Source organism: Ovis aries, chromosome 17, assembly GCF_016772045.2.
Source record: "Ovis aries strain OAR_USU_Benz2616 breed Rambouillet chromosome 17, ARS-UI_Ramb_v3.0, whole genome shotgun sequence".
Taxonomy (NCBI): Eukaryota; Metazoa; Chordata; class Mammalia; order Artiodactyla; family Bovidae; genus Ovis; species Ovis aries.
Window position 1 is genome coordinate 71829019 of NC_056070.1, and position 25702 is coordinate 71854720.

The 25702-nt window shown below is 64.5% G+C and overlaps 2 protein-coding genes across 6 annotated transcripts in view; both read right to left on the reverse strand.

The window, feature by feature from the left end:
- BCR (BCR activator of RhoGEF and GTPase) overlaps positions 1-8089 on the reverse strand; it is an 85691-nt gene extending 77602 nt beyond the window's left edge. The window contains exon 1 of the mRNA XM_027956858.3: positions 6625-8089. Coding sequence (XP_027812659.2) covers positions 6625-7945 — 1321 coding nt within the window. The 5' untranslated portion in view covers positions 7946-8089. The remainder of the gene's footprint in view (positions 1-6624) is intronic.
- A 2298-nt stretch (positions 8090-10387) lies between these two features.
- RAB36 (RAB36, member RAS oncogene family) lies at positions 10388-25702 on the reverse strand. Of its 5 annotated transcripts, XM_042234171.2 has the most exons (14): positions 25580-25702; positions 24828-24909; positions 20628-20719; positions 20059-20124; positions 19565-19666; positions 18901-18965; positions 17448-17499; positions 16744-16825; positions 16427-16517; positions 14648-14767; positions 12995-14452; positions 12573-12881; positions 11114-11196; positions 10388-10696 (listed from the first exon to the last, which is right to left on the reverse strand). In XM_042234171.2, the coding sequence occupies exons 2-11, from the start codon at positions 24894-24896 to the stop codon at positions 14388-14390; spliced, it is 804 nt and encodes a 267-aa protein (XP_042090105.1). In that variant the 5' UTR covers positions 24897-24909; positions 25580-25702; the 3' UTR covers positions 10388-10696; positions 11114-11196; positions 12573-12881; positions 12995-14387. The 5 variants fall into 5 exon arrangements, with proteins under 5 accessions (XP_042090105.1, XP_042090108.1, XP_042090106.1 ...); XM_042234174.2 differs by lacking the exons at positions 10388-10696; positions 11114-11196 and adding an exon at positions 11341-11846 and having other exon boundaries at positions 14670-14767; XM_042234172.2 differs by lacking the exons at positions 10388-10696; positions 11114-11196 and adding an exon at positions 11341-11606.

Here is a 25702-nt window from a genome sequence, read left to right on the forward strand (position 1 = left end):
GTGACACTCGGGAGGCGGGGGGCGAACATCACCCCATCTCTTCCACCAGGAGCCTGAGGGTACCCCCCAGCCCCTCCTCAGGGGCAATGGGGGGGCGGATGACACGGGTGCCTGGCCCCGAGTGCCCTGGGCGGAGGGAACAGCCCAGCAAATATAGCAGTTGGCTTTCCTTTGAGGCCGCAGGGCAGAGAAATTCACTCAGACTGTACCTTTCACACTTGGGAACGTCACTGAGCCCAGACGGACACAGTAAGAGAAGCGGAGGGCCTGCAGGCTCCTGGGCCCCGGAGCTGCGCCCAACAGGTGAGAAGGCCTGTACCTCCCTTAAAGTTGCTCACCACGGGGCGTTCAATCGACTGACGCCAGCTGCTGAGGGGGCAGCTCTGTGAGACCAGAGAGGGGGCCACTGTCCCGGGCACCCAGAAGCCCCCCCCCCCCGGCGGCAAGACAGGGGGCATCCTCGCCGGCCGACAGAGCCCAGTCCCTGCACCACAGGCCACACGCTGGGCCTGGGGCACGTCCGGTCGCCAGCCTTCAGGGTCTGCGTTCTTCCCGAGGACCAGGTGGACGTCCGCTCCGGAAGGCTGCCCTCGCTCCACACAAGGGTGCGTCACAGACGCCACCTGCAGAGCAACTCTCTCCCCACCCCCCGGCAGACCAGCTGACCTGGCAGCATTCTTTCATGGGAGCATGTCAGGCCTGTAAATATGAACCTTCAAAGGCCCTTCTGACGCCAGCAGAGGCACCGTGGGGAGCACCCCCGGGCTGCCCGCCCCCGGCCCTCGTGGAAGCGGCGGGGACACGGCAGAGCGCCTCGCTCCCTGCAGAGTCCGCGCACCACGGTCTCTCGGCCACAGGCGGGGCCTTCCTGGCACCCCCCAGGCCGTGTGCTGACCCGGCTTGTGCACACGGCCGAGCGCCTCGGTCACCGCCTCCCAGCCAGGCCCTGCCTGGAGCCGGCCAGCGTCACGCCCCCTCCCCAGCTGGACGGTCGGGGCAGACGGGCGGGCAGCGTCCTCGCAATGCGCCTGTCCTCTCGGGCCTGCTGCCCAGCCTGCCGGCGGAGTCTGAGCCGGGGGCCCCAGGAGGACGGCCGGGTTCAGGGTATCTTGCAGCAGCTGTTCTTTCTTTGCTTCTGTCGTGCCTCATCGGGTCCCCCTGACCCTAGCGGAGGGGTCCCTCACTCGGGACCCACTCTCATGCGCTGGGCAACACCTGCCAGCCGAGGAAAGAGCACCCGGAGCCAGGCCCCTGAGCCAACGAAGAGATCTTGGGGGAAGGTACGGGTCCCACGCCCCCGCAGAGCCAGCCTGACGGACAGCGTATAATTACGATAATAATCGCACTCCAGCTGCTGCACAAGAATGTTCCGAGGGCACATGAAACAGCCTCCTCCAAAGCCAAGTTTTCACTTCCCAGGTTGGGCCTCGCGGTCCCCGCCCGCACCCCAGGCACCAACCACCACCCCATCCACACCGGGGATTCGGGAAGCTCTTAGGATTGAGCAAGAGGAGCCCCAGCATCAGCGAAGAAGCAGAAATGGCCTCGGAGGTCTCCTTCAAAGCCAACAAGCTCCCTTGCTGGGGTACCTGTGCTGTCGGGCCCCCAAAATCAGTGCCAATTATCAGATGCGGGGTCGGGGGGCGGTGAGCCCGGTGGGGTCAGAACACGGAGGGCCTGGCAAGCAGGGTCCTCAGAGACGGCGGGGGGCGTGGGGTCGCACTCCACCCGGGACCCCCAGACACCGCGGCACCCGAGGCACAGACGCCACAGCAGGCCTCTGTCTTCAGGACGCGCCACGCGGACGCAGGACTAACAGGAAAGCGCCGCGAGGGCACGGCTAAGGGAAGACACGTGGCCGCGGAAGGGCGGAAGGACATCAGCAAGGTTCCGGCTGCCCCGCTTCTCAAAGACGAGGCGCAGCGGGAGCAGCCTTCCCACAAACCCATGGATGCAGACCGGAGAGGCTTTCCGGGGGGCGGGCCAGGCACTGGGCAGACGCCCAACAAACCCCCCTGCGGGTCCCAACGGGGAGAGGTGGCTGCTATGGAAAACGAAACACAGCTGCAAACGGGCATAAAAAGAAAGGCCTGCAACGCTGTGCCCATCAATTTACAGGAAAAAACTCAGGGGACTTCTCCGGTGGGCCAGTGGTTAGACTTGGTGCTTTTTTTTTTTCAACTGCCGTGGACACCCAGGTTCAATCCCTGGTTGGGGAACTAAGATCCTGCAAGCCGCAAGGCCAAAAAAAGGAAAAAAAAAAAAGAATGGAAAGAAAAGATCTTTCAGCAATGCCAGGGTCCAACCCCTAACTCCTAGATGAGGAAAGAGACACAGCCAGCCCACGGTGCCAGCCTCACCAGGAATTCCTCCTAAAACCCTGGGGCGAGGCTGCTCACACACCAACTCCCTGCTGTCTGATCAGGGACTCGCTGAGTGATGGGGACCAACCTGAGTCCCTCCGCCCCCAAAACTCACACACTGAGGGCCTAGCCTGCGGCATCTCAGCAAGCGGGAGGCAGGCTTCTCATGAGGTGATAAGTTCAGGGTCATCAGGGTGGGGCCCTAAGCCAATGTGGATCGTGTCCTTATAAGAAGAAGAGGTTTCAGAGATGCACAGAGCCATCTGGGTCCACGGGCACAGAGGGACCACCCTGTGGAAGGGCATCAAGGGGGGCCCAGCTGCCAGCCAAGGAGAGGTCCCCGAGGAAACAACGCCCGCTGGCACCTTCATCCTGGACTTGCGGACTCCAGGGTCGAAGGGAAATAGGTTTCTGCTGCTGAAGGACCCCAGTCCCTGGCAGTTTGCCCCCAGGACGCAAACACACACGGGTGGTGGAAGTCAAGGAGACGCGGCCGTCACTCCCAGGGGTTCCCCTGAAGAGGCACGCCCATGAATCAGGACCAGAGCTGGCGTGGGAAGGTCCAGGGCACTGGCGGCAACATCAAGACCCCACTGAGGGAGACCAGGGAAACCCCGAAGTACAAACACCCACGATTCCACTCACAGGAGGCACAGGGCTCGGTACAGCCACAGAATACGGCCTGAGAGCACCGCGGTGGTGGCCAGGGGCTGGCGGGAGCAGCGAGTGACCGTGAAATGGAGCGGCTTCCGGCTGGAAAGACAGGCGCTCTAGAGATAGTGGTGGCTGCACAACAGCCTGAATGCCGCCGAGCTGGACGCTGAGAAACAGAAGACACGTCAGGCTCTGTTGTGTATACTTTGCCAGGATGGGCTTCCCAGCTGGCTCAGTGGCAAAGAATCTGCCTGCAGGGCAGGAGATGCGGGTTCCATCCCTGGGTCAGGAAGATCCCCTGGAGAAGGCAATGGCACCCCACTCCAGTATTCTTGCCTGGAGAATCCCATGACAGAGGAGCCTGGCGGGCTACAGTCCATGGGGTCACGAAACGGTCAGACATGACTTAAAGACCAGACAACAACAACGTTTTCTAGGATAAAGAAAAACCTGTCCCATGTCACAGAAGAACCTCATTTTAATTAAAGTTACTACTTTTTTTTTTCCAGAAAGAAGGAAAAAAAAAAAATCCAACGTGAACCACAGAAGTTCTAATTCCAGTCGGGGTCCAGACCCTCAAAGGGCTCCTAGTTTATAAATCCTCCACCACCTCCTGAGCCTTCATCTAAAAAGCAGACTCAGTCAAAACTCAGGCCTATTGTCCCACAACTTGAGAAGAGGCCTGTCCATTCGCCGTGAACCTGGAACCTTCTAAAACCAGAGGGTGGGCTGGACCCCAGGACTCCTGGCCAGGGAGGGGAGGGCACACTGAAGCCTAACAGGGAGGGATGAGGGGCGCTGAGCCCTGGACCCACACAAATTTACACCTCAGCTCCTTCCTCGGGGAAAGGTCCAGAATGCCGCCTTCTGTTCCCAAACCAGAAAGCTATCCTTTCCGAGCCAGAGAATCCTTGCACAGGTCCATCGAGACTCCCCTTCCAGCCTGTCGATCGATGACTTAAATGGTCTTGGACTCTGCCTCCGTCCCAGGGAAGGGGGCCGCAGTCAGGCTCAAGTTGGAGGTGCCCACAGGCTCTGTCTGGTCTGTGAAGCTGGTGGAGGCCGGGCCAGGCCCAAGACCCTTTTCTGCCCAACAGTTACTCAGGCAGGTCATCAGTCCACTCAACAACCCAAGGGAACAACAAAGCCGTGATCGCTCTGACGATAACATGTCACCAGGATCCAAAGGGCAAATTCACCGCTTAGCAGAAATAGGACGAAACAGAGCAGCCACCGGCCAGAGCCCAGGGAGAAACACAGACCCGCTTATGGGGGACACGCGGGCTGGGGGCGCCTCGGGAGGAGAGGCCCCAGCTGAGTGGCCCTTCTCAGGAAGGGGCGGCCAGGTTCCCAGAGAGGAATTTAAGGGACGAGGGTGGGCACAGCCGCCTTCCCACCCTCCTGACCCTGCCCTGGGCTGGGTGCGTTCCTGTCTCCTGCTGCCTTTTTAAGCTCCCAAGCAGGGGCAAGGACCATGCTCCCTCCTTCCACTCAGCTTGCACAGTGGGAGGGGCGGGCTTGCACACAGCAGGGCTTGCAGCCAGAAGGACCCCGGGACCTATCCAGCCCCATTTCTCAGGGGTGTGAAGGGCAACAGAAAGGACCGGGGGTCCGCGTCCCCAAGGGGCCCAGAGGCGCCTCTGCCACTTCCTGGCGGTATCCTTATCTGCAGATGGGGGTCGGGGTGGGGAGTGAGGCCAAGCTCCCGGGGGACACGCATGTCAGAGCACGGTCACCATTCCAGCTGTTTCCCTCCCTCCCCCCGGACACAGCAGCTTCTGCAGCAGAGAACAAGGTGAGGTCCCCTCCGTCCATGCTGGGACCTTCCCCACTGTCCCACGTCAGAGGCACGGGCCCTGGCCGAGGGCGTCTAGGGAACGTGGGCAAACTGTTGGGAAGGAGACAGATGGCCTGGCCCCAGCAGTCCTGCCTTCGCCTCCAGCCACACGCCTCAGAGAGCCCTGAGAAGCGGACTGGGCGGGCTCCCAGAGCTGAAACTGCCAGGAGCTTCAAAGACCAGCAGGAGACACAAGGTGGGACCCTGGAGGGCTTTCAGAGCAGGATTCACCAAGCGCCAAAGGGGCGGGGATGGTCCAAGTTGTCAGATGACCTCCTCGGCTGGGAGCCTACGTCACCCTGCGTCACGCACAGAGCAGAAGCTGAAGGCAGGCGAGGGGCTGTGAGCTCCGGAGACGGCCTGCAGGGAAGCCCCCCAAACACACCCCCTCCCCACCCCCGCAACGGGGCCCTACTCGCTGGAAACTCCCACCTCCCCCAGCAAGAGAACAGTTTCAGATGACAGGTCCCTGCGAAAGCTCTCCTTTTCGCAAGGCCAATCCAAGCTGGCTCGCCTGGCCAACAGCTGGCCAGACGGGGCTGGTGCCCGGCGACCACAGGGCAATGCTCCAGAGCCCAGAGGAGCTGACCTGCCTACAAAGCGGTCTTCTCCATAGTACCGGCTCCCCCACACACGAGGGGCCTGAGGGATGGACGCTGGGCCCCGCCACAGGTCCCAGCCACACAGCACGGGCAGAATCAACACGGAGGTGAGCCCAAAACAAACAGGACGGAGCGCGGATGGCAAAGAGGCCCCTTCACAGAGCCAAAAATAGCCTCACTTGCTTCAAGAGAGCTCACCAAGCAGACACGACTCCATCGGCAGAAAAAGAAAAAGTCAGTGGAGCGGAAAACCACATCGACTCAGCAGGGACCGGGACTCTGAGAGGTTCCCAACCGCCTCACCCCCAAGCACCCCAAATCCCTGTCCTGGCTTCCATCACAAACTGCGCCCAGCTCTCGAAACACAGTCCCATCAGCCCGGCGCCACGGGGCACCTGTACACAGATGTGTGCCCAGATGTGCACAGGCTACACCCATGGCCCTTGGGTTCAATCTCAGGACCAGGAGCCGGACCGGGACTCGGAGCCTAACATAAGCGTGGGTGGGCGAGGGGGACGACGGAGCAGGGGTGAGACGCCCAGCAGTGAGGTCTCCGCTGTCCAAACTGGGCCGGCCAGCACGGTTGTGGCCCTGCTGCAGCCCCGGATAGAGCTTTCCAGCCCCGGCTCTCCGGTGGCCTCCCTTCCTCCTGGTTTGTATTTTCCACCTGCTCTGACTTGCACGGGGGCTGCCAGCCAGAGAGCGAACCCGACGCTCCTCCAGCCTGGGAGCAGCTGGCATCCCGTGGGTTCCCCGGACGCGTCGTGGAACCCTCCAGGGCAGGTGGCGGGGACTGCCCAAGACGCAGATCAGTCCCTGGTGAAGTATCCACCCGGAGGGCAGAGATGGCCAAGGCGTCCAAGGCACTCCCGGTCTCGACCCACGGCCCACGGCGAGGAAGCACTCTCACGAGGGAGCACAGGCTCCAGACCCAAAGGAAGGAGCCACCTCCACCATCCTGACGCACCACCCCTCACCTGAATCCCACTCCAGACGCTGGGAATCTGCATTCAGGAGGAAAGCAGGGATGGAATTTGTTCAGCTGGGGGAATGGGCGTGAACCCTTCCAGCCCACCACTGGCGCTTGAGAACCACTCCACAAAGTACCCACCTGCCCCTACACCCCGGACCTCTCAGGTATGCCCACCAGACCGGCAGAGGCACTTACCTGCGTCTGCGTGGAAGGCGCCATCCTGAGGCAGCTTGCCGGACAAGCTGTCCCCATCGCTAGGCCAGATCTGCCCCGTCTTGCGGACGCCCACGATGGTGGCCTCGGACACCACGACGGGCCCCTGGCGGTGCCGCTTCTGGCACTGGGGCGTCGGGGGGCTGCTGCTGTCAAAGGACTGCTGGGAGTTCTGCGAGGGCGAGCGGCTCTTGTCCCGGAAGGGCCGGAAGGTGGTGGGGCTCGGGGACACGCGGCTGGACTGGCCGGAGGAGAAGTCCTCCTCGCTGGACGTGAGGTTCTCGTTGGAGCTGCAGTCCGGCGTGTAGCCGCCCCCGCTATCCTCGAAGCTCCGCGGGGAATAGGACCTCCGCGGCCAGGTGAGGCGCTTCTCCTGCTCCGAGGTGCTCTGGCTGCGCCGCAGCGAGCCCTTGGCTTCCCCTTCCACCATCATGCCCCCGACGTAGATGCTCTGGTAGGGCTGGTACTCCAGGGGCGGCCAGGGGGGCCTGCCGCTGCCGTTGGCGTTGATCAGGTTGTCCTTAAGGAAGCGCGGGTTCAGCTCGACGTCCTCATAGTCGCCGTCCAGGCCACCGCAGCCGCTGCCCTCGGAGGCGCGCCCGCGATACGAGGGCCTGGGGGCGTCTGCGGGGCCCGGCCCGGCGCCCTGCTGCTGCGACTTCTTGCGCTCCATCTGCATGGCCTGGCTGCCCAGGGAGCTGATGCGGTCTGACACGTCTTTGTCGTTGACCTTCACCAGGCCACGCTCGTGGTGGAACTCGACGTTCACGTAGAAGGGCTTCTCGGCGTCCGCCGCCGCCGCCGCCGGCTGGCCGGGGCCCTTGCGGATCCTCTCGAAGTTGGAGCGCAGCGCCGCCACGCTGGTGGGGGGCCCGCGGTCGTCTCGCTCGGCGGCGGCTGCGGGCCCGGGCCTGCGCGCGGCCGCGGGCCTGGCCTTGCCCGGGGAGCCCTCCCCGTCGGGCCGGGCCTCGGGCTCGTCGGCGGCCGGCAGGTCGGCGCCCTCGGCGGGCGCGGGCTGCGCGCGCGGCGCGCGGGGCTCGGCCGCGCCGTCGGGGGGCTGGGCGGCGCGCCGGAAGCCCCAGCGCTGCCGGTCGTAGCTCTTCTTCTCCTTGGCCAGCAGAGTCTGCAGGTAAATCATGCGGAAGCGCTCCTGGTTCACCTCCTGCTCCAGGCGCCGGATGGAGGCCTTGCAGCGCTCCAGCTCCTGCTCGATGTCGCCGACAGAGCGCAGCTCCATGCGCGGCGGCTCCGAGTCCGGGAACTGCGCCTTCCACGCCTCGGCGAAGCCCACCGGGTCCACCATGGCGCGGCCGCGGCTCCTCACCTGCGCCGCCTGGCTGCGCGCGCCAGCGGGGCCGGCTTCAGCGACGGCGCGGCGGCCTCGCCAGGCCCGGCCCGGGACGCCGGGCGGCCCCCATGCCCACGGCGGGGCGGCAGCGGCGGCAGCGCGCAAACAATGCCCGCCCCCTCCCGGGCGGCAGGTGAGGCCGCGGCCAGGCGGCCGGCGCGCGGGGCGGGGCGCGGGGCGCGGGGCGGGGCGCGCGCGGGGGAAGGGCGCGGGGCCGCGCGCCCGCTATTGTGTGCGGGGCTCCCGGCGCGCGCGCGCGCGCGCGGGGTGGGGCGGCCGCTGCCTCCGCTCGGCCGGCCCGCTAGCCCATGGCCGCCACCCGCGCGCCGCTGTCCTCGGGCTCCCGCGCCGCCGCCCGGCTCCCCGCGCTGCGCTCAGCCCGCCCGCTCCCGCTGCTCTGTCGCGCGCCGCCCGCGCTCGGCGCCGCAGGAAGGGGCGGGGCGGGGCGGGGCGGGGGCGGGGCCTCGCGCGGCCGATGGAGCGGTAGGGGGGCCTCTTAAAGAGGCCTCTCCCCGCGCGGCGCTCGTACCTCCAGCTCGCGCCGCTCTCTTGCGCGCCGCCCGAGTTCAGCGCCGCAGGAAGGGGCGGGGTGGAGGGCGGGGCCGCGGCGCGGCTGATGGAACCGGGCGGGGCTTCTTAAAGGGGCCCCCCCCCCCCCCCCCCCGCCGCGGCCCTGCCGGCGGTCCCCGCGCCTGGGGAAACTGAGGCCGAGACGGCGACTTCTGCACTCCCGGGAACAGGTGCCCCTCGCGCGTCACTGGCTGAGCGCGCTCCCCAGCGGACAAGTCGCCCGGCGGTCGCCAGCCGGCCTCCGGGCGCTGGGGTCGCGGCGTGACGGCTGAAGCATGATGGAGAGGGTCCGTAGGAATGTCTCGCGCCCCGGGCCGCTCAGCATACACGTCTCCCTTCCTGCAGCCCTGACTCGGAACTCATCTGTCGTCTGCCCCCGGGGGGGCCCCGGCCTCCCCTGGGCGCACAGGGATGGGGGACGGAGGCGGACAGCACGGCCCGGCGGGCACTGAAACGGAGTCTGCTTTTGGTCCGCGGGAGAAGCCCGGAGATCTCAGACACACAGCGGAGTGGACCCCGGGGGTGCGGTGGGGGCGGGGGGGCCTGAGGGCCGAGAAGACCCCGACCAGCCTGCTGGGTGGCGCGAAAGGAAATGGGACGTGTTAGCCGGAGACCCCGGCTAGAGGCCAGGCGCCTCTGGGCCGCTCGCGCCTGCTTCCCCGGGCGTTAGCGGGAGAACCAGAAAGCACACACACGCCCGCCCCCACCTCATGAGGGTTCTCTTAGCCGCCCACCCCTCCAGCTCCGGTGCCACCCAAAGCGGATGCCCTGACGTCTCATCTAGAGGGAACGGAGCGGCCTGGCTGGGCTTCAGGTCTCTCCCCCGGCGGCTTGTGTGACCTTGGCAGTTCCCTTCCCCTCCTCTTGTGAGCCGGTTTTTCTCACGTGGAACAGTGTTGTGAGCACCGTGCGGAAGCTGCCCGGAGAGGGCAACCATAAAGCCTGTGCTGCTCCTCCCGCGGTCGCCTTTCACGTTGGTGCCCTGGGGGCCTGGCAGGAAAAGCCCCGGGGCTGTGGGGGGCGGGGAGGGGGACTGGCAGGCGCTTCCAGGCACGGCTCCCTGCAGGCGCTCCGCGCTCTGCTGTGTCCACCCTCGCACTCCTCTGCCCAGCGGACAGGGCCCCGAGGGTAAAAAAAAAAAAAAGCCTGTTTTTTATCTGAGGAAGGAGAGCTTGAGGCCCTGACTTGACGGCCAGCAGAGCCAGGCAGGAACCCCAGCATCGTTCACATCCTGAACACCTCTTCAAGTCGGGAGTAACAAACCCTGGCCTCCCCGCCCATGGCACACGGCAGCTCACCGACCCATTAGGGCCTTCCTCCCGAAACCCCACTAGTGGATCTGGCAGAACCAGAACCCAATGCCTCTGGAACCCCATTCCCTGGCCGTCAGCAGGGAGAATCGCAAAAGCATAAACTGGTTCTTTTTTCCCTTGCTAACAGAGTCCCTGAGTTTCCAGGGGGTACTTGTGAGTTCATCTGGGACAATATCATTAAGCACCGGGGAAGAAAAAAATACTTTGGGGGGGGAGCTGGTTTGCAGGCCCCCAACTTGGCGCCGCCTTAAATCTGTGTGCGTTGGAAGCTGGCACTGCAGGTGGGGGTTGCGCACCCTGTTCCGTTCGCAGAGCAAGTGGCTTGCTGGGCACAAGGACACTGCGAGATAGCAGAACAGTTTCTTCTGGCCCCAAGGACATTCCTCTCCTCCCCAGAGTTTCCCCCGGAAGCACCTCCCACCCACCCCCCACCCCCCCCCCGCCCGAGGTCTCTGCTCCTTCCCCATGAGCTTTCTTATCATCCCTCCCTCCAGAGAAAGGGAGGGCAGAGGAGGAACGTGGGATCCGTATCCATTAACAGTCTGCGATCCCCTCTCAGTGTGTGTTCCCAGCTAGATCTAAACTTCCGAGGACAGAGATCTGTCTGTCTTGTTCCCCAGTGAACACTCAGTGCTTACGACAAAACAGGTGTTCCGTCAGTCCTGCCCCGGGGGAAGAGGCAGTGGTGAGCACAGGGGAGGGAGGAAGGGGTGAGGCGGGCCGAGCCAGGCCGCGGCAGAGGCCCAGGAGCTGTGTGAGTGGGCATCCCAGAGGACGCAGGTCTGGGGAAGGCTGGCTGGCGGGGGCGACGTCTGAGCTGGTCCTGGAGATGGGGACGGACAGGCAAAGATGGGGAGAGTTCGGAGGTCCGGGTGTGTTTGAGAAAGAGCTAGGTTAGGGGCCAGGCTGGTGTAGACTGCAGGAGGTCAGATCTGGGGTTTCACTCACAAAAACTATCATCACCATCAGTTAACAAACATTTCCATCGCTCCCGACATTTTTTTTTTTCCATCCCAAAACTAAAATGGGACAGGAAAGTGGGATTGTCGGTGATATTTCCCCGTTTCCACTTCCATCATTTTCCGGGACAAAGCTCTATAATTCATTTCAAAAGCTCAAAAGCTCTCTCTCACACACACACACAAACACACACACGCACACCCTCATGTACCCTCAGCAGCAGCCCTACGGGTTCTTGAACGCAAGACCAGGTTCGCGCAAGCCCCTCCCCAAAGGCTACCTGGTCCCTGTGCTGCAATGAGCCGCTGAGACTCGACAGCCCCCTCTGCTGGACAGAACTCAGAACTTCCGAAGCCGCAGAACCTGGGGGATGGAAACTCGTCAAGGGAATATGACGCTGGAATATTATTTGACCATCAAAGAAAATGCAGTGCCCGTGCATGCTGAATACCCACGGACCTTGAAAGCATTACGCCAAGGGAAAGAAACCAGGCATAACAGGCCGCACACTGTATGACTCCGTTTACATGAAATGCCCAAGCCTCTGGAGACAGAAAGGCTGGTGGTCGCCTGGGGGCCGAGGGAGGGGAGGCGTGGGGAGGGACTGCCAACGGCCTCACACAGCAGGAAGGGGGGCTGCGTTTCGCTGCTTCTCTGCTCTGTGTGAGCCCTCATCCCCACCAGCTTTGGGGGCCAGAGGAGGGCTCCCTTCAGGCGGGGATGTGGCCTCACGACCCCCCAGCTGTCATCCATCATCCTTCAGCCCCAGGGAGCTGCAGGCAAGAGTGGGACACGGGGGTGATCGATGCCGCTGTGCCACAGCCCTGCCCGTGGCGCTGTGCTGGAGGGCGCCTGCCGGGGCGCCTGCTGCAGGCCCCCAGCCCCGGCCCAGGGGAGCAGGGTCTCTGCAGGGCTTCACAGGCCCCGGGCTCCGAGTGAGCGAGCCGTGGACCTTTCCTCCCCTCTTGGCTGGAACTCCCCCGCCTTCTGCCGAATCAACTATTGATGAGGCCCTGCAGCGGAGGGTGGGGGTGCAGATCCCAGGGAGCCCCTCAGCGGCTGTTTCCAGCCTCGCAGAGACTGCAGGGGCCTGGACAAGATGGGCTAGTTCCTGAGGGCCTGGCCGGCGACACAGTCCGGGCCATGGCTTCCCGTGGTCAGAGACCTAGGGCACCCTTGGGCGGGGTGGGGGGATGCCACCCTTCCGTTGGGGACCAGGGGGTGGCGGGAGGGGCCTGTGAAGAGCGGCCTGTGGACGGAAGGCCCCACCCTGCTCCCTCCTGGGGATGCAGGCTCAGACAGGTGGCCGGGGGCCCGGAATGCCAGGGGGATGTCTGGATGAGGGTTGGAGGCCTGGGAGGAGGCTGCGGGACCCCACGCTACTCCCCATCGGCCTGACACACGGAGAGTGGTGGGGAGGCCGCCGCAGATGGCAGGGGAACCCGGGGCTGCTGGGCACGCGTCGTGTCGTCTTGGGGCCCCCAGCTCCCCCGCCCCGTCTCCAGGAACACGGAAGGCTCAGAGGAGGAGGGTCTTCTCTGAGCTTCGGCTGCTTCTGAAAGCTCCCGCGCCCCACACCCGCTCTTGTCTCTGCCCCGGGACTCCTGGGTCCCGAGCGCCTTCTACAGCTCACAGGCCAGGAAGGCCCGACCCCGCCGCCCTCCACTGCCCCCCCTCAGGTTCCTATCTGCGTGACTATGAGCGGAGTGGGCCCCCCGCCCATCGCCACGTCCCCTTACCTCCATCTCTGGCGACCTCAGGCGTCCGCCTCACGTGCCCAAGGCCCTCAGGAGCCCACGGTCCCTTGGGAGAGGGCTGTGTCCCGTCGCCAGGCTGAAGGAGAGTTCTGGACGCATCCGAGGCCCCCGTTTCCTCCAGACGCCTTGGAAGTGCTCGCACACAGCCCTGCATCGGCGCCCAGACACGTCACTGTCTCTGTGGACTTGTGCGATCAGTGGGCCCACGGCCGCTTCAGAAGAGACGCCGTAACAGCTGGACACACTCGGGGGGCCACAGGAGGAGAGCTTCCCGCCAGGCAGCTTAGAGGGCTGGGTGCACACAAGACGGTGGTCCTGGCTCAGGGGCCAGTGACAGCTGGACACAGTCCCCAGTGTTGGGGGGAGGGAGCCGGGAGGATGCCAGCCCACCTGAGCAGACTCACCCGTCCCGACGCTGTCTCTCATGTGCCCCAAACCCGGGCCTGGAGAAGCCAAGGTTGGGTCTGGTGGGCCAGCCCACGGGAGGCCCAGCTAGGTCTCTGCGGGGAATCCCGAGCGTGGGAAGCTGCCGCTGTGAGGACGGTCACCTCAGTGAAAAGAAGCGAAAAGCCGACTGTCCCAGGGCTGGGCGGCCTGAACGGAGTCTGGCCCATCTGCAGGAAGTCAAATCTACAGCCCTGAAGGGACACATAGGCTCGCCCAGCCTGGGAGGAAGAAGGCCACCCATGGGCCAGGGAGAGGTCACACTGGTTTCACAGCAAACAAGGAGCAGGAGGCCTGCACTGCTTACGTCGTGCCCACGGGAGGCACCTCCCTGGAGGCTGAGCCCTGTGCTGCCCCATCTCACAAGGCGAATTTGCAGTTCCTGCAGGAGTGCTTTATGCAAAGGAGTACCCTCTGTCTACGAAAAGGAGAGCTGAAGACATGGGCCACCAGCTGCCCCAGAAACGCTTGTGGTCCCTGAGGACGGAGGCCAGACGTGCGCCCCCCCGTGGCCGTGGGGTGGGGGCTCAGTAGGCCCCGTGGAGGAGCCCCACAGCAGCCTGGAGGGGGCCGGGCACTCTGGGCGGGAGCTGGGGCGGGGAGGCCAGGGCGCCCGCCTGTTCCGGGAGTCAGGAGGGCTGTGGAGACGGGGCGCCTGCCTGCAGGTGCTGGAGAAACTCCGATGTGCTGCAGAGATGTGGGGCTATCATGGGGGTCCCCAGAGACCTGCGTGCGGCACCTTGTCCCCAGGCGAGTGGGAGAGAGGGGCCGGGGGTGGGCAGGGGTGTGTGTGGCCCGTTCTGCCCATCCTCGGCCCCCGACCCGGGGGGCAGGATGTCACGGGTCATGGTGGAGCCAGAGGCGGCCCCTCGGTGGCCAGAGAGGGGACCCACAAGTCCACGGCGAAGGGACGGTGGACGGCAAGGCCCAGCCCTGCTCACAGAAGAGTCGGGGCCGGGAGAGAAACCCGGCTTTCCCTGGGCTTCCACTGACCTGCCTCGGCCCCTGAGATGAGGGGGACTCCGAGGCCAACCCAGGAAGGCTGGGGAGGGGCCTGGGGAGCCCCAACTGTGCCCGGGGTCTGGGGCCCGGGAGATAGGTGCTGTGCCTGAAGTCCTGAGCCTCTGTGGCTGGGGCTGACGGGCAACTCTGTAGGTGCAACTGGCCTTCCAGCACAGGCCCCTGGGCGGCAGTGGGGGCCCCCTCTGGCTCCCGCCCCGCTATGGAGAGGAGGAGACGGGGGGGGGGGGCCCTGGGGCTCAGCGCGGTGGGCGCCCCGCGCCCCCCTCTGTGTCCTGGACGCAGCACCAGCACGCTTCGTGGAGGGTCGGGAGGCCTCTGCCGCAGGCCTGGCTAACAGCAACTCAGGCTGGAGGACCTCCTGTTGTTCGGGGTCTCGGGTGGACATCCCTCCATCCCTGCAGCAAGAGGAGAAGTCACCTGGTGTCGACCGGGCACCTGAGCTGGCTGGCAGGCGGACGGCCTGCAGCCAGAGGTCAGTGGGATGGGAGAGGGGCCCAGACAAGCCGGGCAGACGGTCGAGTCTCGGCAGAGGTTGGTGGATGCAGAGGTTGGGCGTGAGCCCCTCCCCGGCCCGGGGGCCGTGCACGTACGGATGAGGTCCCCGCCGCCGACCTGCAGCGGGGCGCTGCTCCTCAGCTCCAAGTCCTTCAGTACCGAGCGCTCGAAGGCCAGGGCTGCCACGCGGCTGAAAAACGCCTTCACGTTCTCCCCTGCGGGCACGGGACAGTCATGACCCCCACCTGCAAGCACCCTCTCGGGGGCGGGGGGAGCCGGTGGGGCAGGAGGCAGGACGCTCCCTTCCCTGGGCAGGGGACAGGCTCCCGGCCCGGCGATTAGCCCTGGCCGCTCCTGACAACCTCTGAGCCTTGGTTTCCAGGCATCTAGTCTTTTAATCGGGCTTTCCAGGTGGCGCTAGTGGTAAAGAACCTGCCTGCCAGTGCAGAGACTTGAGTCATGGGTTAAATCCCTGGGTTGGGAAGATCCCCTGGAGAAGGGGCATGGCAACATACTCCAGTATTCTTGTCTGGAGAATCCCATGGACAGAGGAGCCTGGCGGGCTGCAGTCCATGGGGTTGCAAAGAGTCAGACATGCCTGAAGCGACTTAGCATGCACCGTTTCAATCAATCACGGCTGAATGCCCGCAGGCCAGGTGCTGGGCTGTGCAGAGACCACAAGTGGGCCTGCTTTCTCGTCACCTTTCTGCATCTGTCCAGCGGGCAGCCACGAGGATTAGTGCCCCTGGCCCCCACGTGGAGCCTTTTGTGCCTCCTCCTCCAGGAGGACAAGGCCACCCATCGGGGCACAGGGCCAGGTGAAGCCCTCGACACGCACAGTGCATCTGTGCAGGTAACACCCTATACAACCGCGCAAGGCAGTCCTGCTTGGTCCACAAGGAGCTCTCTGGGAATGGGCTGTTACTCCGATAAGAGAGTGGGTTCTCACAGACTTGGCGGTGCCCTCAGGAAGGGGCAGAGGGAACTGGGCACGGCCACCACTTTGTGCTGGACCGGAGGAGGTGGTGCTTCCACCCGCACCCCGGGCAGGCGTCCACGGTGGCCCCTCCCCTGGGGTAAGGACTCCGAGGTATAATTCCTGAGTGCCCACAGCCTTGGCGCCTGCCGTGCACCAGGCACTTCGAGTTGTTTCATTCCATCCCAACAACCTGTTTGCAAAGTCTGTTCTTTGCTTCTGTGCGTTCGCTCGTTTTTCCTCAGGGAATCCTGTCTTTTATCATAACAAGCGTGTTTTCCAGTGTTCTTGCCTGGAGAATCCCAGGGACGGGGGAGCCTGGTGGGCTGCCGTCTCTGGGGTCGCACAGAGCTGGACACGACTGAAGCGACTTAGCAGCAGCAGCATTAAAAATACAAGAGTGATGGCATCGCCCCACTTCCCGGGTAAGGATGCTGAGGCTCAGAGACGTTGGGGGCTGCGGTAAGCGGCGCCCGTGTGTGTGGTCAGCTCGGGCGCAGGGGAACCAGTGAAGCCAGAGCCGGCGGGGGCGTGGCCGCTGTCTCAGCGCCTTCTCTGAAGACGGCCGGGAAGGGAGGGACCCGTCAGCGGGCCCTTCCAGCGCGCATCCGTCCCGCGGGCGCAGCTCGGCCCGCGGGCGCTCAGCCGCGATTGGTTGACACCGTGCGCGCTACGCCAGGCGGGGCCTCCCGCCCGCGTCGGGGAGGGGGCGGGCCGACGCTGCGGCTCCAGGTGGGGCTGCCCCTGCCTGCCTGAGATGCCGCGGGATCCGCAGGGACCTGCCCACGCGCAGGAGTAGGGGTCTCCCTGGAGAGCGCGGCTGTGCCGCTCCTCCCCCCACGGGCCGGGCCCCCGCCCCCGATCGCCAGGCCGCGGCGGCAGCCCCGCAGCCACTCACCGGTCTTGGCCGACACGGACCAGTACTCAGCCTGCATCTCGTTGGCCAGGCGCACGGCCTCCGCCTCCGCCTGCTCGCACGCGGCCCCTGACTGGGGGAAGCGCCCTGCTGACCCAGCACCCTCGTCCCCCTCCCCGGCCCCGCGCGGGGACGCCCAGCCTAGGCACCCGCCTGGAGGTGATCCCGGGCGGGTCTGAGCTCCAGCGTCCCTCCCTGACTGGACGGGGATCGGGGACCGAGAGCTCCCGCCTAGGCCCTGGGGGTCACCCTCTTCTCCGCATCCCCCGAGGCCGCCTGGCCTGCCTGGCTCCGCTCACCAGCAGGTCCTTCTTGGTCCCCACAAGGAACAGGAAGCAGGCGCCCGGCTCGTTCTCCCTCAGCGCGTCCTCCAGCCATTGCCTGGAACGCGGGTGACAGGCTGGGATGGACCCACCCCACCCCGAGCAGTCGAGGGAGCCCGAGGCCCCCCCAGGGCCGGGGGTGCCGTGAGGGGATGTGGACCAAGGGCGTCTCCAGTGGGTGGGGACGCAGGAGCGTCAGGGACTCGGAGCCCCGCGGCGTCCCACACCCTGGGTCGGTCGCGCGCTGCCACCAACGGGACTGACCAGCCCGGCTCCCCTCACAGGGCTGCAGACGCAGCTGTGAACGCCCCAAACCAAAGTCAGGGGCGGGGGGCTCTGGCCCATCAGCCAACGACCCCCGGCTCTCACCCAGATCTCGGCCCAAGACAGCAAGTGCCCAGTGGTATCCCCACGCCTGGGGCCCAGGAGCGGTGAGGACGCCAGGCCCTTCCCCCCAAACTGGCTTTCAAGCTGAGCCCTGAAGTCAACGCGGGCCGCTCTGCACTGGCCGAGCATAACCGCAGCCGCGCCGCCGCCGCCCCGTGGGCAGCTGGTGCTGACCGGCCAGCCTGGTCAGTGGGATTGGGCTGCACACGCCGTTGGGCTCCAGCTCGTGGCCCAGGGTTGGGGAGCCCTCCAGGAAGCCTCCCCAGGGAGGGGGCCACTGAGCCCGGACTTGCCTGCTGTGCTCCAGGGTCTGCACGTCGGTGAGGTCAAAGGCCGTGATGATCACTGCGCGCACGGGGGTGGGGGGGTGGGGCGGAAGCCGGGGGAAGCCAGTGAGCAGCAGGTAGGCAGACGGTGTGACAAGGGGGCTCCCACACAACTGTCCTGGGGGACCCCTCAGGCAGCAGCCCTGAACCCGTGGCATGGGGACTCAGTCCCCACCCCTCTGATCTGCACCCAGCAGCCCAGCCGCAGTGGGGCCCAGGGAGGCAAGGTGAGCCCCCTGCCTCAAAGTTTCTCTGCCTCTGACAGCTGTGGGGAGCGCAGGGGAGGCCTGGACCGCTGAGAGGTCAAGCGTGACCTGGCGGGGACCAACCATGGCCACCTCGGGCCCTCAGGGTGGCCAAGGGGATTACGCTGGAGCGGCGGTGGGAGAGCTCTGGCACCAACTTCCCACGCTGGCGGCTGGGGCTGAGCGGCCACGAGCGCCAAGCAGCTTCGGGGCCCTGGCGGAGAGGCAGGCTCGGGGCGGGGGGTCCTGGCAGTGCAGCCCCCCACCCTCAACCCCTCTGTCACTGCCCTGCCTGCTCCCATCTGCCCTGGGTGGCCGCACGCCGGCTGCCCCCGGCCCCGCCCAGCCTGGGGGCCAGCGCGAAGAAGCACGCTGATGATGGTGGTAACTGAGGCCGGGAGGCTGCCTGCCAGGCTTATTCCTGGGGGTGGGGGCGCACACCAGCCCCCCACCCCGAGAAGAGGCCACAGTGGGCTTGGCAGAGCTGTCACTCCAGCCACGGCTTCCTGGCTTTGCTCTGCTCCAGCCTTTGCTCTGCTCCAGCCTTTGCTCTGCTCCAGCCTTTGCTCTGCTCCAGCCTTCGTGAATGCGTGACTTCTGACAGCAGCAGAGTGGATGCTGCCGTGCCTCGTCGCCTGAGTCTGGACGGGACGCCTGCGACCCCGGGCCCCCGCCTCCCACAGGAACCCTCTCCCTCGTCTTCCTGGTCTCGGTTGGGGCTATACTGCCACCGCCTGCTGCCCGGGAGGCCTGCCCAATGCTGGGGTGCCCTCAGCATGGAGGCAGTGGTCAAGGAGCCCCGCTGGTCTCCACGGTGTGTTGGGGTGGCGGGCACCCCCTCTCCTCCCTTCTGGCCAAGCCCCGGCCCCAGCTCTTGAGCCAACCCGCTCTTCTCTGTGGGGTCTCTGCCCAAACACTCCCCACCCTGAGCATCTTTCTGAGCGGAAACTGGGGTTGAGACCTTCAGTGGCAGAGCACGCGCCACCCAGGGCCCCCTAGAGCGTGTGGCAGGCGCCCGCCCAGGCCCGGCTGGAAGGCCAGGACTGGCCCCCCTATGCTTCCTCCGTGGCTCTCGGAAGACCCAGCTTCTCAGGGTGAGCCCGGCCAGGAGTTCACGGGGGACCCCCAGCTGCACGTGGTTGAGGCCCTGCTGATGGCAGTAGCTGGCCACTCACCCTGGGCACCCCGGTAGTAGGCAGATGCGATACACTTGAACTTCTCCTGCCCTGCTGTGTCCCAGCTGTGCCGTGGCCGAAAGAGAGAGGGAGACCAAGAGGCGGCAGGTTTAGCTATGCTCGTGGGGTCTCAGCCAGCAGGCTCATGGGACCCCCCGGCGGGAGACCCAGAGCCCTTCCCAGCAGCACGGACATTGGGAAGTGCCTGCTGCCAGCCCCCACCTGCTCTTGATCCCTTCCTAGGGTGCGCCCCCCGTGGTGTAGGGAGAAGACAGAGAGACGGAGAGAGGCAGGGGGAGGCGAGCAAGGGCAGGGGTAGGGGGATGTCCAGCCCCAGGAAGGCCTGGGGGCCACGTGACCTCCGCTAGAGCCTTGCACGCTGGGACCAGTTTTGGCCCCGTTTTCCAGGCATAAACAGCGGCTCAGAGGCCTGAAGTGACTTGCTGGAAGCCATGCCCAGGCCCGGTGCGTGGGATCAGAGGGACACGAGGCGCATGGGGTAGAGGGTGTGGGTGTGCCTGGGGCCTGGGTCTGCAGAAGCGGGAAGCCCAGCCTCACACAGCTGGCCGAGGCCTCCTGCTCCCTTCCTGGGGCCTTCCCCGGGGTTTCCACAAAGCCCGCCGATGACCGTCAGGAGACGCGCAGGCAGACGCCAGCCGCTTACATCTGAAGGCTGAAGGGGGTTCCAGCGACCTCAAAGCGCTCGATCTCGAAGTCCACCCCGATGGTGGCCTTGTAGTCATGGTCGAAGACATTCTTGCAGAACCTGTGGGACCCGGGAAGCTGTCAGAGGCCACGTGTGGGGGCTGCAGGCCACGGGAAGCCCGCCCGCGCGGGGAGGCCAGGTGGCGGTGGCCACAAGGACGGGCCACAGGCGGATGGAGCCGCCAGCAAGAGCTCCGTGGCAGAGGCTGCCGCAGCCAGAGGCTGCAAGTGGGGGTCAGGATGGGGAGAGGCCCATGCCCTCCGGCAGGGGGGCGGGGGACCGCCTGACCATCGCCAGGCTCCCAGGAGGCCACGCTCTCTGCACGCCTGCTGTCTCCCCGATTTCCTGCACCCCCTCCCAGTGGCCACACGGTCTCTGCTGTGACCTGGGACTGGGCCTCCCAGGCAGGCCTGACAGCGGTGCTGGGAGGGAGGGGGTGGCCGGCCGCGCACCTGTGGATGAGGCTGGTCTTGCCCACGTAGAGATCGCCGACCACCACCACCTTGGAGAGTCTGAGCCTGAGAGGGGCGTGGCGTGGTCTCGCAGGCGTGGTCACGAGGGGACCCTCACACATACGGGCCCCTCCTTCCCCGCAGTCCCCACTCGTGACGGGGACAGGCCACCCGTGAGACGCTCTGCGGTGTGTGCCCCCCTCGCTGGCCCAGGGGGGGGCAGAGGGCCTCCTTACCCCTGACCCCACCAGGCCCACATCCCTGTTGTAAGAATCATAAATGTGCACCACGGGAGGCTGAGTCCTGGGCGGAGGGGCAGGCGTGGTGGGGACTCAGAGGCAGCCCTGGGGCCCCAACACTAAGGCTGAAGCCCGAGGGAACAGCTGTGCTCAGACCTCAGGCACCGGCCTCCCCAAGGGCAGAGAGGGTCCTGCGGCAGGTGAGGCGGGATGACCGGCCCAATGGTGCCTGGGCCGGCCGGGCTGGCACTCACGCGGTCCGCTGTCCGAGGACCACGTCTGCCTCCACGTGCTCCTCTCCCCACCCTCCCCCGCGGGGACAGCTCTCACCCTATGGTCCCCGTGTTCCCGCGCTGGCAGGCAGCGCTGACCTGCCCGTGGAAGTGCTCCCGGAGCTGCAGGCAGGCAGCGGGCGTGTACCACTGCAGAGAGACAGACAGGCAGCCACGTCCCCCTGCAGAGCTCCGGAGCAGGAGCTGGTGGCCTACTTCCCAGGGTCCCCTCCCTCCCCTTCCAAGCCTCCGTCAGGTCCCTCCTTGTCAGCACCTCCCAGGCTCCAAGGCTGTAATATGCCAGGGAGCCCAGGCGGGGACCCAGAGAGCTGGGTCTTGTTGGAGGAGGGGAGCTGTGCCCTTGCTGTGGGTGCGTCACACCTCTCTCCCCTCTGGTGAGAGGAGGGGCGGGCTGTAAGGACCCTTTTAGCACCAAGACCCTCCTTCGCTTTCTACTACGAATTTCTGATGCTTTCTTTTTTTAAAAATATGCATATTCGTGCATGGAAAATGTCCTAGAAAGCACTTGCTTCGTCCACATTTTTCGGAAGGCAGGACCGAATAGTGGCCTGAGAGCACGGACCCTCAGGTGCTGTGTGACCCTGGCCAGCTGCCTCACGTCTGGGAACTGCAGCTTCTGCATCTGGAAACCTTTCGAGACTTGGGGGCGTGAATGAGGTCGTGTTTGTAAAGCCGCCAGCGCAGAGCTGGCCTGGCACATGCCTGCTGGGTGCTCTGCAAAGACGCCCCGACACTCGGGGAATGCACGTTTGTTCCACAGGCTGAAAAAAAATCATATTAAACAAACAAAGTGAAAGTCTCTCAGTCGTCTCCGACCCTTTGCGACCCCAAGGACTGTAGCTCCCCGAGCTCTTCTGTCCGTGGAATTCTCCAGGCAAGAAGAGCCATTTCCTTCCTCCAGGAGATCTTCCCGACCCAGGGATCGAAGCCGGGCCTCCCGCACGGCAGGCAGATTGTTTACCCTCTGAGCCACCAGGGAAGCCCAAACAAACGGTTTTGCGGTCAGATTGGCCGAGGCTAAGTGTAGGCAGTGGCCGGGGCATGGGCGGAGCCTCGCTGCCAACGGCGGCTGTGCTTTGCAGTCCGATTGGCCGAGGCTACGTGGGGCGTGGCCGGAGCATGGGCGGAGCCTCGCTGTGTTCCGCAGCTGCGCTCTGCTGTGGCCCCGCCACCTCCATCGCCCTGGCCGGCGGCTCGCTGCCCTGGCCCCCCTGCCCCCTCGCCCGGTGTGACTGCACCAGGGCAGCGAGGAGAGGGAAGGAGCTTTGCAGAGGGCGCATGCGGGGCCTCATGGAGCCCACGTCCTCAGCTGTGCGGTGGGGGCACTCTCGCAGCGCCTCTTGGTCTGCGGGCTGCAGGGGCAGACGGGCAGCTCAGGCAAGCGCTCAGCCCAGGGCCACGGCCACGCGGAGGTGGGTGGGCCTTCTTCTCGGGAAGGCTGGCTGCTTTTCTGTCCGCTTCTCTCCCTGTCGGCCTCAAGTCGCGGGAGGTGATGCGGCGGGTGAGGGATGCGGCGCGACCGAGACGCGGCGGTCAGGAGAGGGGGCCCACCACTGGTCCAAAAGCAATAAGGAACCTGGCCGCGCAGTGCGGCAGGAAGAAAGGCAGCCAAGACCCGACACAAAATAATGCAGTTCAGCTCGTGATGGTAATGAGCCAATGGAAGGACGCAGCCTGGCGCCCGCCAAGAGGAGGAAGATGTAGAAATGTTGGGGACAGAATGAAGAGGGGGAAAGAACAAGATAAAACGATGCAGTGGATCCCAGATTCTTCCTAAGAGAAAAGCGTTTTCAAATGTACTGTTTTTGTTGTCCTGAATAAAAGCTAGGAATTTCTTTTCAAGAAAACTTACAGCTTAAAAATAACTTTCGGGTGTGTGTTTTTTTAAACAGTGATAAAACGTCCTGATAGGCAGCATTAATTCCATGTCACGCTGATATATTGCGGGTTAGTGCGTAATACGGGCTTCCTAGATGGCTCAGTGCTAAAAAGTACACCTGCCGAGGCAGGAGATGCAGCTTTGATCCCTGGGTCGGAAAGATCCCCTGGAATAGGGAATGGGAACCCACTCCAGTGTTCTTGCCTGGAAAGTTACGTGGATGGAGGAGCCTGGCAGGCTACAGTCCATGGGGCCACATAAAGTTAGACATGACTGAGCGACTGATCACGCACCGCACCACTCGGGATGCAGATTAGAGAAGTGTGCTAGAGAAGGCTGGTGGGCCCTGCACACAGGGAGGTCAGACACGTGGGATGAAGGAAGGACCGGCCCGCCTGACCGCAGACTCTTCAGGCCCGAAGTGCTGTGTCCCCCGGGTGCGGGTAAACCTGGCCACAAGCAGATGGCAGAGAATCTCACCTTCTGTGGAAGCAGAGGTGCCCCAGGCTGCCCCCCAGGGCGGGGGACAGTCAGAGCTTGGAGTCAGCCATGGTCCGGCCAAGTCTGGGCTGCCCCACGCACAGCTGTGTGACCCCTGGCAGGCAGCCCTCCCTACCTCTCTGAGCCTTGCTATCACGCTCTGTAATTGAGGTCCTTCATCCCAGGAGACCTGTGCCAGCCACCCCTCCCCTCCTTCAGCTCTTCAGCCCCTTCATCCCCGGCCACCACTGACAAGGGAAGCAGTTGCTGGGCCTCTGATGAGATGGCAAGTCTTTCGGGAGCCATCCACCAGTCAGAGGCACACCGAGGCTTTGTGCGAGCTGGAGACAGAACTCAGAAGAGAGGAAGCAAGAGACGGGGAGGAAGAAGCGCTGCGGACCCCAAGCGCCCACAGTCTGCCCTCCTCCCCCACCGGCCTGAGCACAGATTTCAAGACTCAGAAGGGAGGCTTTCTCCCGCACACAGGGTGGCGACCACAGACAGCAGGGTCTCAAGCGTGCTTCCGCCGGAGAAGGCAATGGCACCCCACTCCAGTACTCTTGGACGGAGGAGCCTGGTGGGCTGCAGTCCATGGGGTCGCTAAGAGTCGGACACGACTGAGCAACTTCACTTTGACTTTTCACTTTCACGCATTGGAAAAGGAAATGGCAACCCACTCCAGTGTTCTTGCCTGGAGAATCCCAGGGATGGGGGAGCCTGGTGGGCTGCCGTCTACGGGGTCGCACAGAGTCGGACACGACTGAGCGACTTAGCAGCAGCAGCAAGCGTGCTTCCAGACTCTCTGCGTGTGGAAGCAAACGCGCGTGCAAGTGCTTCTTCTCTGCTGCACCTTTCTCACATCTGGCGCTCAAGCACTTACTTTGGCCCTCATCATCACGCATCAGCCCGAGAGGTGCTCGTCTCTCCTGCGCCTGTGTCAGGAAGCAGCATTTGCTGTCCTAAGTGGCCCCCTCTCGCGGACATCATGTTGTGTCTGACCTTCTGTGTTACAAACTGCTGCAGAACCTGGCCCTGAGCGGCGGCGAGCAGAGAGTAGGTGGAGCCTCTGCCGGGCTGGGAGACCCTGGTCCTCCCAGCCACTTCAGGTTGTATGGATTTGTGTCCCCTGCTGTGATTAAGGATGGATTTTAAGATAGCTGTGAGTTTTCAGTAGGGACAGAGGGCAGAAGGGTAAGGCGTGAGAGCCTTTGATTTGGTCCCAGGAAACTGGAGGAACTGTTCAGTAATCTAATAATAATTTTAAAATACTGATTGATTTTTGGCTGGGTTGGATCTTAGTTGCAGGCAGGGTCATTGTAGCTTCACAATGGGCCTAGTTGCTCCAAGGCATATGGGATCTTAGTTCCCGGGCCAGGGATCAAACCCGCGTCCCCTGCATTGGAAGGTGGATTCTTAACTACTGGACCACCAGGGAACCCCTGATAATGTAATAATTATAATGAGAAAAGCAGCAACCACCACCTGGGCAAGAGACCCGTTTACCGTGAACCGGGTGTCCAAAGTGAGCAGAGCTATCCTTGTGGGCCAGCAGCTCTGAGAGGTTGAGTAACTTGTCCGGGGTCACACAGCTTAATGACACGCAGGGTTCACACCACTGTCTGACTGCAAAGTCTGTGCTCTTAACCTCCATGTCACACTGCCTTCTAGTGTCACCTTTCACCTGCCAGCCCACCTTGGGCAAGTCCATGCCAAGCTCCTCAAGAACTCTGCTGAGTCCCTGGGGTCTATCGGCGAGGGACTGGCCTCCTGATTCACCTGCCTTGCTCCCGGGGGTGAGCGAGGCGGGGAAAGCTGGGTTGCGGGCAAGCTGTCCCTGGAGCAGTGCACACATCAAGGGCTGGCCTCAGGCCTCCCTACCTTAGGGAAGCTGCTGATGATGCGGTCCCGGCTCACAGAGGGCCCCAAAGGTGTCAGGGAGGACCTCATCCTTCCAGGAATCCTGTGCCCCCAACAGGGGAAAAAGAGGGTTAGGGAGTCCCTGGGGATTCCCCAGAGTTGATGCTGAGCATGGCTGTAGCTTTGAAAACAGTCCAAGCCTCCCTCTCCGTCGGGACTGTCAGGGGCCATCTCCCAGCCTGCAGGCAGTGTGTGCAGGGGGTGGGGGCGCAGGCCTGCCGCCCGGCCTGGGAGGGCTGGAGACCTGGGTCTGCCGCCAGCTGCCCTGCCGGGAGTGGCCCCTCCCTGAGCGCAGCGCTGGGCTCTGAGGGACTGCGGCACACACAGCAGGGACCCAGAGTCCCAGCAGAGAGAAGAGTAGGGAGGGGGTCCCCACTCCTGGCCTCAAGGGATGAAGGCTCTGGGTGCGCCGGGCCCTTAGGGCTCAGCCCACAGCGTTTCCCAGAAGCACCCCGCCCGGCGCTGGGCCCCTCCCGCCGATATCCACAGGCCCGGGTCTCCTCCTCCGGCTCACCGCCCCCCCCACTGAGTGGCCTCGATCGAGGCCTGTGGTCCTCCGCATCGGATCCTCCCTCTCCAGACCAGCTCTTGGGGGCCGGGGTGGGCGGTCAGGAGATGAGAAGCCCCGGGGGCCCTGGCCGCGTTCAGATCGTGAGGTGGGAGGGTATCACGCGGGCTGGCGAGGGGGACAACCCAAGGGGAGTCTGACTGACCTGCGGCCGCTGACACAGCTCCTGGCGCTGCCTAGTCCCGGAGGGTCGGGAGGCCGCGATCACCATGGCAACGAGCACCCCGCGGGCCCCGTCTGCTTCCGACGAATCCTGGACGCTGGGGGC

What these genes read in the sequence shown, in the direction of transcription:
- RAB36 (XM_042234170.2), bottom strand. Translation starts at nt 24,896, where the DNA reads ATGAGGTCCTCCCTGACACCTTTGGGGCCCTCTGTGAGCCGGGACCGC. An exon ending in ACCCCCTTCAGCCTTCAGAT is followed by an intron (nt 18,966 to 19,564) that starts GTAAGCGGCTGG and finishes GCCACGGCACAG; the next exon opens with CTGGGACACAGCAGGGCAGG. An exon ending in CAGACCCTGGAGCACAGCAG is followed by an intron (nt 16,826 to 17,447) that starts GCAAGTCCGGGC and finishes CCCGCGTTCCAG; the next exon opens with GCAATGGCTGGAGGACGCGC.